General features: G+C 36.1%; 2 protein-coding genes and 1 long non-coding RNA gene across 3 annotated transcripts; all 3 read left to right on the top strand.

Moving 5' to 3' along the window:
• Positions 1-32: 32 nt before the first annotated feature.
• LOC131955729 (uncharacterized) lies at positions 33-2,772 on the top strand. The gene is made up of 5 exons (XM_059319959.1): positions 33-128; positions 373-521; positions 1,960-2,043; positions 2,428-2,571; positions 2,768-2,772. Exons 2-5 carry the CDS (start codon positions 380-382, stop codon positions 2,770-2,772), a joined length of 375 nt encoding a protein of 124 aa, XP_059175942.1. The 5' UTR covers positions 33-128; positions 373-379.
• Positions 2,773-3,923: 1,151 nt separating this feature from the next.
• On the top strand, positions 3,924-6,289 carry LOC131955731 (uncharacterized). The gene is made up of 2 exons (XR_009388882.1): positions 3,924-3,984; positions 5,686-6,289. It is a non-coding gene; the product is annotated as an uncharacterized LOC131955731 (long non-coding RNA).
• A 3,792-nt stretch (positions 6,290-10,081) lies between these two features.
• On the top strand, positions 10,082-11,092 carry LOC131955730 (proteinase-activated receptor 1-like). The gene has a single exon (XM_059319960.1). The coding sequence runs from the start codon at positions 10,082-10,084 to the stop codon at positions 11,090-11,092; it is 1,011 nt and encodes a 336-aa protein (XP_059175943.1).
• Positions 11,093-11,324: the final 232 nt, after the last annotated feature.

Genomic DNA, 11,324 nt, shown 5'->3' on the forward strand with positions numbered 1-11,324 from the left:
TGGATCAACCTATACTACAGCCAGCTAGTCCTCTATGTACAGTCTAGATCCGTGCCGGCTAGACATTCGCTTTATATCCCCTGACACGGAAAGTTCGTCATTCAGAGGGCGTAAACATTCTCATAAAGGTAAGAATATTTTCTTTGCTAAAAACATGTTTTAACCCGTTCTTTAAGTGTTATAGCACATATATTCTCACACAAAGACATAATATATATATATATATATATATATATATATATATATATATATATATATATATATATATATATATATATATATATTAGAGAGAGAGAGAGAAAGAGAGACAAATACATACGTACATTTTAAAGCTTGTTAAAATGGTTTTCTGCATTTTACTTATCAGTTCAGTAAATTGATGATGGCGCTAATGTGGAACGTAGTTCTGATAATCTCTGGATTTGCATATCTCCAATTGTCAAGTTTTGCGGAGAATGTTAACGTCATGTCTATCTCAGCAGATGAGACGGATCCATCAGAAGGTGTCGCTGTCAATTGTGGTGAGTGTTTGTTCATTTAGGTATTTAGGTGTAGCTGTAAACCTTAGTGAAGTGTGTAAGATTATATATATATATAAATATATATATATATATATATATATATATATATATATATATATATATATATATATATATATATATATATATATATATATATATATATATATATATATATATATATATATATATATATATATATATATACTAGCCGTCCCGGCCAGGCCCTGCTCTGGCTTCTGTGAAAAACCTTTTTGTTAAAGACCATTACCTGTGTGTTTAGTAATCATCATAAACCCGGCATTGCCCACCCAAACCACAACCAACCAAAACTAAAACAACAAAGCGCAAACATAACTCTAACACAATTACAAATACAAACGAAAACAAAACCCTAACAACAAACCCAACCACAACCACAAACACCAATACAAACACAAAGAAAAAACAAACAAAAAAGCAAACGAAAACAAAAACCTAACAACAAACCCAACCACAAACACAAACACCAATACCAACCAATATCAACACACAAAAAAAACAAAAAAGAAAACGAAAACAAACCAAATCCAAACGCAAAACCAACCAAAAACACAAATACAAACCCAAAGAAAAAAACACAAACAAAAACGAAAAAAGAAAGAACAAAAACAAACCAAATCAAACCGCAACAACTAACGCAAACCCAACCTAAACACAAAGAAAACACTAACGCGAACATAAACGCAAAGTGCTCACAGTCTAGCCCGGGGCGGAATCGCCTGTTTTAGCTTAATAAACGACTATAGTACCCCAACTTATTCAAAGCCTTTAGCACTCACTTAAACGAACGCGCCTGTTTCAATTTAATGAACAATTATCATACTCCAAGCTTATCCGTAAAATACCTACAACATTTGCACTTGATCGATCCCCGCTAATTATGTAATTATTTTTTTCCCAACACCAAAACAAAGTAATAAAAAGTAAATTCTTTTCCACTAATGCAATGGTTTTATAAAGGGAAGTAATTGTGTTTTCCTAATTTATCAACGGGAAGTAAGTGCTATAGGACTATATAAAGACATAATTAGAATTTTTGTAAAAGATGATATTTTTTTAAAACTTATGTTTAATGAACATGCCGAAAATTATTACTTTCAGTTTGATAAATGAAAATTATTTCCCATAACTTTCAATATTAATTTTTTAACTCATAAATTTAGACCATAAGGACTTTAATTATCTAACACTTAAATCCATCGAAGATTCACGACAAACATATGCGGTACATACTGAATTGAGCTTTATATATTAGAAGATAAATATAATTTCATATATATATATATATATATATATATATATATATATATATATATATATATATATATATATATATATGCTTTCGTGTATATATATATTTAAATTTAGTTAGTTGTTTAATTAATTTATGAAACTTTAGGTAAGGAGCCGATTACTGTTACATGGACACCTAAAGTACTACAACCCTCAGGGTCTGTTAATGTGACTATTAAATACTATTTACGTAAGTATAGTTTGTGTTTCATACATGTTAGTTAATAGCGATGATTATTATGATGGTTTTATACATAATTTGACTGTTTTTTGTTGCTGTTTTTTACTTTCTCGTACACGCGAGGAAAAAAATTGAAATTAATATTTACTCTATATGTGTGTGAACGAGATAACCTACGTAGGCTACTCAATCAGTTAGGTAGAAGCTATTTGAAATAAAGGTAAAAGATTATATGCTTATGTTTCTTTTAAATTTTGAGTAACTTCCGATAAACCGAAGTGGAAATGGGTTTCTAAAGACCAGTTTATTTGAAACTATTGGTGATTTATTAATTCAAATCGTCGCATACTATATTGTTTTCACTTCGTGAAATTCATTTTTTTTATTCTCCAGCCCACTATCTGAGCTCCGGTATATTCAACGTGAGCTTATATTTCCACGGGGAGGACACGCCATTTCTGGGCTATGCCGACAGGTTTGACTGCGACACCCTAAAGGGTCATACAGGGCGTTTTTCATGTCCGTTTAGCAAAAAACGTAGGTTGATAATATTTAATCACGACATTACCCCCCCCCCAAGTATTTACACCCCGGAGCAATTTCCCCCTGTCAATTACCCCCCCCCCCCCCACCCCTTCAAGTTAGAATCTTCACTCTAACTAGAATTCTACATCTATATTTTACATTAACTCTAACATTAAGAAAAAGAACAAAAACAAGGCATCCACATCAGCCTAAAATTTAACACAAAACCAACGCTAGCCATTGGTTTAAGCCTAACCCTAGGCATAGCTATAGCGCTAACCCTGGCCATAGCTATAGCCCTAACCCTAACCCAAAGCCCCAACCCTAACCCTAGCCAAAGCTATAGCCCTAACCCTAACCCTAACCTTAACCCTAACTATAACCCTAACCCTAACCCTAGGAATAGCTATAACCCTAACCCTAGCCATAGCTATAGCCCTAAATCTAGCCATAGCTGTAACTATAGCCCTCAATCTAACCCTAACCCTAGCCCTAGCTATAGCCTTAACCCTAACCTAGCCATAGCTATAACCCTAACCCTAACCCTAACCCTAACCCTAACCCTAACCCTAACCCTAACCCTAACCCTAACCCTAACCCTAACCCTAACCCTAACCCTAACCCTAACCCTAACCCTAACCCTAACCCTAACCCTAACCCTAACCCTAACCCTAACCCTAACCCTAACCCTAACCCTAACCCTAGCCCTAGCCCTAGCCCTAGCCCTAGCCCTAGCCTTAGCCCTAACCCTAACCCTAACCCTAACCCTAACCCTAACCCTAACCCTAACCCTAACCCTTACCCTTGCCCTTGCCCTAGCCCTAGCCCTAGCCCTAGCCCTAGCCCTAGCCCTAGCCCTAGCCCTAGCCCTAGCCCTAGCCCTAGCCCTAGCCCTAGCCCTAGCCCTAGCCCTAGCCCTAGCCCTAGCCCTAGCCCTAGCCCTAGCCCTAGCCCTAGCCCTAGCCCTAGCCCTAGCCCTAGCCCTAGCCCTAGCCCTAGCCCTAGCCCTAGCCCTAGCCCTAGCCCTAGCCCTAGCCCTAGCCCTAGCCCTAGCCCTAGCCCTAGCCCTAGCCTTAATTTTAACCCTAAACTTGTCCGGTGGGGGGAGGGTAATGGGGTAATTGACAGGGAGACAATTGTTCCGGGGGGGGGGGGGGGTGAATTTCGGGGGAAATGTCCGGGGGTAATTGACGATGTCGATGTCAATGTATCTGTCTCCCCGCCCGCCCATCCACTCATCCACCCACCTACCTTCCCACTCTCTCTCTTTCTCTGTATATATATATATATATATATATATATATATATATATATATATATATATATATATATATATATATATATATATTAATATATTATTTTTCAGTGAAGATTATACTTCCTCCTATACCCATTCCCAATCTGCACATCCTGACCAGTTATCCGGTAGGTAATTTGTGTGGTTGTCTAAATTATCTTGAGTAGCGGTTTTGTAGTCACTCATTTTAAGGTTGCCTCACGAGTATGTTGTTGCACGATTTTATATGTATATATATATATATATCGATGGCCTAGATCGCAAACCGTCTAACTCCGAGAAAAGGTACATTTTACAGGGGAGACAAAAAAACTGATTATTTCATATTTAATTGTTGATCGCTCTACTGGCTTTTGATTTATGTAAAAAAAGAGAACAATTTTTTTTCGAGTTATATGATTATATATAGGCCTATATATATATATATATATATATATATATATATATATATATATATATATATATATATATATATATATATATATATATATATATGAATACATAGATATATTTACATAAATCACATAAATCACTCAAGATCAGATTTCATATTTTACCACCCCCCTTTGTTTCATTGCTACTGTGTTATAAGTCTCTATTGACTCCTCGATATGCTCTAGTTTCAACCAGAGTGTTATATAATAAACGTGTATTGCTGAGTTGCCATTCTGCACCCCATGGCATTTTGTCAGCGCTACACGCCAAAGTGAACCGCTGATCCCGTAGTTTATTTGACTCGACGAAACTGAAACAGAGTGTGAATAGGCCGGAGCCTTTACTTTGTACTTGCTAGCATTGCGGTGCGGGGTAGTCTAACTACATTGTATAATTATTTAATTGTATGGATTTTTCTATTGCATATTTTACACTAGCTGTTAATGTGGAGAGAGAGAGAAAGAATCACTTACTGTAAACTAGGTCGTGTGTTACGTAGCTATGCAGCTGATTGTTAAAGTAAAGTAAAGTTTCCCTTTCAAACCTGACGGTCTATGGGGCAAGTGAAGTAGAGTTTCCTTGTTTCTTTGACCTCGGCATATGAAGAGATAGTGTGGTCTGCATTATGCCCAGCCGCCTTTACTTTCCCTAACGTGAGTTAGGTACCCATCAGAGTTGGGTGGACTCAGGGACGGTCTACTGACTTGAACCCGGACTCGAACAGATGATTGTTACTGTATTTTTAGATTCTCGTAAACGGAGTATAGAGGAAGTATTGTAATTATGAAACAATAGAAATCAAGATTTTGACAAATCTCGACGTTTTACACACCGCCCTAAGTCGGAAAGAGCTAGCTTTGAAATTGTGTCTGTGTATCTGTAAACACGATAACTAAAGTACCGTTACAGCTAGGTTGACGAAATTTTATGTATAAGTATTTTATCAAATGTGTAGTTCTGTTTCAACTTTCAATATGTTATGTTTACCGGAAGTGGCACTTATTCGACTAAAAAAACCTATAACTTGAGTACCGTTTTAGTTAGACGAAATTTTACTTAAAAGTAAGATATTCAATTCTGTAAATTCTGTCAAATTTTCAGAGATTTTTTTCAATGACCATGGTAGTACTTTATTCTATTTCCGATTTCTCAACAAAAAAAAAAATTAAATAAATAGCATAAGTATTTTTTTAAAAATTGTTTTAAAAAAAACGTGTCTCTATCTCGACTGCAGTAGAGTTGTGTTTCCCATTAGTTTTATCTAAAAAATATTCGAGAAAGTTTAGGGGAGATCACTCCCGCTTTATTTAATAAAATCAGCATGGTATTGTTTAGATTGGCAGAGTTGAAGAAGTTTAAATGAGCTCACATTAAATCTCCTTCCATCTCCCTAGGGTACATATGATGCCATAGTCCAAGTCTGGAACCAAGTTGGCCAGGAAATGTTTTGTCTCAACATCACCGCGGAGGTGCAAGAGGTCTACAGCGAGATGGTCAACGACATAATGCATTAGAGGGTTAATGATATCATGCATTAGAGGGTTAATGATAACATGCATTAGAGGGTTAATGACATCATGCATTAGAGGGTTAATGATATCTTACATTAGATGGGTAATGATATCTTACATTAGATGAGTAATGATATCTTACATTAGATGGGTAATGATATCATGCATTAGAGGGTTAATGATATCATCGTGAGCTTGAGGGTTGATGTCTTGAGTTAGATGGTTAATGTCAGCTTGAATTAAAGGGTTAACAACATCTTACACTAGAGGGTTAACGACTTCATGCGCTAGATGGTTAATAAAATCTTGAATTAGAGGGGTTGAAGACATCGTGCACTAGAGGGTGAATGATACCATGTGTTAGAGTGTGAAAGAACTGCTCAGAGAGTCAATGTCATCTTACTCAAACAATCATCAAAAGAATGTAAAGACACAGCAACCAATAGCACATTTACATTTATTAAAGAATAAAGATTTTTTTTTTGTTTTCAGAAATTACTAAATTTTTTCTTTAAAAAAAAGGAGGGGGGGGGTGGGGTTGGGTGGGATTAAAGAAATTTTAAAAAATATTTTTAGAAATTTTCTTCTTAGATCTGTTTTAGAATCAAGCTTAGATTGCTAAACATGTCTAATTCAATTTTATTTAAATGTCAACTCGGGCAAAAGTCCATTCCGGGGAAACGGCTTTCCGGAAAACGGCATTGGGGCAAGTGTCTTTCGAGAATTTGTCGTAGACCCCTCTCAAGACCATGATTTTTTTGTTTCTTTACAACCGATGGAACCTTTCTTTTTTAAGAAAGTCACCACACCCATCAGTACACCACAGAATGACTTACAGATATACACACTAAATGTTAAACACACATATGAAGCGATATTTTTGAGAATATTATAAAATAATGACGCCGTGTTTTGCTTTGCATATACCAATCGCGGTATGTAATGCATAACATTTGTTTGTAATTGAAATATAGTTCACTCTTATTTTGATTTGGTCAATACAAAACTGGAACTTTCCTCGACTGCGAACTTTTGTACCCAAAGTAGGACCAAATAATCACACGTCTCTGCACATCATGCGAGAAGAGGTTACAGAAACTTTGGGATAAACACTTGAGAAAAGGAATAATAAAAATATTAAATAAAAAGTACATATAATTTAATATTTTTTTTGACATTTTTGTTTGTTCCCTACTCAAATTAGAATATGTAATTTTATCAATTGAGCTTTTAAATTAAATTTCAATTAAACAAAGCTGTTTTTGTTAAATCTGGATAAATGTGAGTTAAACCACGTGACAGCTCGAGTTGTCACTCACCACTAGATGATGGTTAAGATCGATGTGGACTAGCTATTAATCTGATGTCCATGATGAGCCACGATAGGATTAGATAAACTTTCACAATTGTTTTTCAGACTTTAGAATTAAATAATGAGTTATAGCAAAAACATACCAAACAACTTAAAAGCTTAGATAAAAAAAGCAAAAAAAAAAAATATTAGGTGGCTAGCGATGGAAATTGCTAACACATGAACACAACAGGGCGGATCACAAAGCAGCGATCACTGCATCGAGTACACTAATTGCAGTGGTTAACTACGCACCAAGTGTCACCTTAGTAAATTAGAGGCCTGTCTTATCTTATTTTTTTGCAACACCCACCTCTATAACATGAACATAATTAAGAAAACTTAAGAAACTTTTCGCGAGATCTGGCGAAAGTGGGCGGCGTGGTCTAGCGGTAGAGCGCTATACTGCAAACACGAAAGTCTCGAGTTCGAAGCCTGGTTTAAGTTAGTGAAATGTTCCTGAATCCATCCAGCTCTGATTGATATCTAACTCACGTTAAGGAAAGTATAGGCGGTGGGTATAGTGCTGCCCACATTATCTCTTCATTTGCAGAGGTCACGAAACATATGAACTCTATCTCATCTGTCCAAATGGATTGCTAGGCCTCAAGAGGAATTTTTATGACAAGCAGAAGTGATTGCGCCTCTTGTCTCACAACAAAAAGTTGTCTCCACACTAAAAATGAATTAGCCTATGCATAAATATCCAGAGAAATTATAACAATACAAGTAGCATTGGTCGACCAATTTTTAGAACATGAAAAGTTTATGTAGGGTATATGATAAACGCGACCAAATTGTTAAGATAATGTTCATAAAACGTAATAGCTGATTATTGTGAGAAAAACTCTCAATTCAAATATGCTGTAGTAAAATTAGAATTGTAAGTTAAATTTGCATCAACAGTAATTCAACAGAAAACGTGGTTGTACATAAAACCTGTTTACCTGATTTAAACAAACAAAAATATGCGTACATTGGCTAGTAACATTTTCCTGGAAAGTTCACTATATTCTAACTACGTTTGTTTTCCAAATTTACGGACACAACAGTGTCTCCCATTAGGCGGGCAGGCCTCAACACGGCAAACTCTGACTATCTGGCTTTTGTATCGGTTTGATTACCATGTATCGGTCGCTTCTGTCCTATGGTTCTCACCAGGCTTATCTTCCACGCCACTGAACACAGGGTAATCACGTACCCCACCGTCCAGTACCCGGATCATCCGTACCTATGAGGCGACCGTCTTTTTTTCCAAGTAAAAGACGGCCTTACCTGCTAAGCAAAGACATGTCTTGCCTTCAGGAAATACAGACAATAGTCTAAGACATGTTATACCGTTGAGACGTCGGCCTAATTACAACGTTAACAATCATATATTAACTACACTGCACTCATATCCTTAGAATCAAATCAGCTTTCACGAATCTCCCGATATCTGTTAACTGCTGTCAACAAGTTTGAAACAATTTCACGTACAATTCATTGTCTGTTTAGCTCCAATAGTGACCTGGTGTTTACAGGATCAATCATGATGTAACAAGCTCTACGTGTCGAACTTCTTGATTATATATCGATAATCGCTAAGACTAAGATCAATGACTAGGGACGAACAAAATGTCTACGAAACAGAAATTAACAAGAGGCTGATCAAGTGTGGAAGTCCTAACCACATTGCACCAGAGTTTTCAAATTTTGTCAAAGTTCAACGTTAATGTACATTCGTTGGAAGCTTGGACGTTTAGCTAGAGTTCCAAGCGACATGCAAGCAAAGCTGGTCTTTACGCAAAAATACATCAGAAAGATTAGCCAGCCAGTTTATACTCGTGTAGTAGATCATATCGATTTATCATGCTGGCTTCTTGTTTCAAGGACACTTGATACTATTGGCTTTATTTTTTTCAAATAAAAATAAAAATATCTATAACCAAACACTACGACTTGACATTTTAAAAGAAATGGTATTTACACGTCAATTATTAGAAGAGATTATAACATGTTTGACTAAAAAAAAAATATTTATCGAGACCATTCTTGAACAAATATATGCGTTACTCGGCATGAGTTAATGAGTACTCCAATTACTGTTACGTCATTATAAAATTAACAAAGCGAGGGTGCTTACATATTTTGTGTGTGCTTAGACTAATTAAACGCTGATAACCCTTGTAATTATTTTTCAATTTCAATAGTGATTTAAAACAAAAAGTTCACCCATTCGGAAAAAAAAGTTACAAAATTATAAAACAAGTGTTTTTTTTGTTCTCCGCGAAATTTGACTGAGACTAGCCTGACTTAAATTGGTGATTTTTAGCTGTCATTGAACAACTTAAGTCACGGGTTTAAAGACCTGCATCTAGCAAGATTTTAGTTGATGTTTGTTGATTTACGAGTTTATAGATCTGTCTCGTGCAAGATTTTAGTTGATATGTGTTGATTCACACGTTGAAAGATCTATTCAAGCAAGATTTCTATTTAACACTGTCCACTGGATATTTTATTTCGATATTTGCTGTGAAATTACAATGAATATAAGAACATTTTTTAAATCTGCTCTAACTTTTGTATTGCACTGGTCTGTCTTCGTCGAGGATGAACTAGAGTGTAGATTTTACAAACGAGGAGATAAAATTGATTTGATTGGTTCTATGTCACCAATTAAGTTTCATCACTTAGCTCCCTTGAATGTTTCTTTACCATAATTAACGTCGTTGTCTTTATTAAAGAAATTTAGAAACTATAATATTTTAAATATAATAAAATTGAAAAAAAAAAATACGCCATGCCTGTTGGTAAATTACGCGTGCTTAATTGGATTAAAATAGACCGCTTTTTTGTAATTTGATGGTTATTATTTTTTATCGTTTTTTTTTTCTCCAGTTTATTAATTCTTAAAACAATTGTTTCCTGGTTTATTGACGTTTTAAAATGGCGTCAAATAAATCGACGGGGGTAGAAGATGAGTCCGACAGTGACGTCATTGGATCCATGTCAGACGAAACTTTCTTCCAGTTTATTTTCATCAGCCTGGTCCTTGTACCAGCTGTGGTCAGCACCCTCGGCATCATCTTTAACATCATCAACATCGTCGTCTTTGTTAAAATGGGATTTTCCGAAACTATAAATATCTCGCTTCTGGGACTGGCTGTAGCAGACGTGGGGGTTCTCCTGACGATGGTTGGGTTCAGCGTCATCTACAACCCCATGTTGATGACGTCAGTGGCCGACATGGACGTCATCAATGCTGTCAACTACGTTGCTCTAGGCTGGCCGCACGTCCTGTTTAGCCGAATCGTCGCCTGCTTGACCACCTACATTACGTTCGAAAGATTTCTGTGTGTCGTCATGCCTCTAAAGGTCAAGGCTATCATCACGCCTACTAAAACACTCACTGTCGTCATAGGAATCTACAGCTTTATAATCCTCGGGTTTGTCCCTGCCTTCATTGCTAACCAAATAGGGCCCAGATTTAACCCGCAGTTAAACCAAACAACCATAGGGATAATTTTAGCGCCTAACGCTAATCTTCTAGAAGACATAAGCCTAACCATCTCAATTTTCATACAAATCTCTTCCTTTATCTTAATCGTTATCTTCACCACTGGACTAATCCAAGCATTTATTCGAAATCTTAACTGGCGTAACCAATCATCATCTTCTAAAAATAAATCTTCATCACGAGACAAAGTCTTGATCAAGATGGTTCTATTTATATCTGTCGTCTACATCGCCTGTTCGTTCCCGGATGTGGCTGGGACGGTCGCCGTGTTGTTCGTCAAGGACTTCAGCGTCAAGGGGAGAGAACGGAACGCTTTCGTGTCGGTTTTTTCTGTTTTCTTCAACATCAGTTCACTACACTCGACGGCTAGTCTGTTTATCTATGTGAGGATGAGCTCCAAGTTTCAGCAAAAATTTTTGGCGGTTTTTAAATTCAGATAAACTCTAATATCTTGAAAACTTTTCGTAATTGCTATAGGGCTTGTAAGTAGGTCACCAACTTCTTATCATACTAGCCAGCAAGTATTTTTCAAACCAATTGTGAATATGTTTATTAAATCGGTTAAAAAATAAAAGTTACTTACGCTATTGTTAAGTTATTTAAAATAGTAAAAAGTGATAATGATACTTTGAGAATTTACCTGACCCTGGCTAACGAGATTTCAAATATTAA

The sequence above is a fragment of the Physella acuta genome, unplaced genomic scaffold, assembly GCF_028476545.2.
Source record: "Physella acuta isolate Inbredline_101_S28 unplaced genomic scaffold, ASM2847654v3 ptg001098l, whole genome shotgun sequence".
NCBI lineage: Eukaryota > Metazoa > Mollusca > Gastropoda > Physidae > Physella > Physella acuta.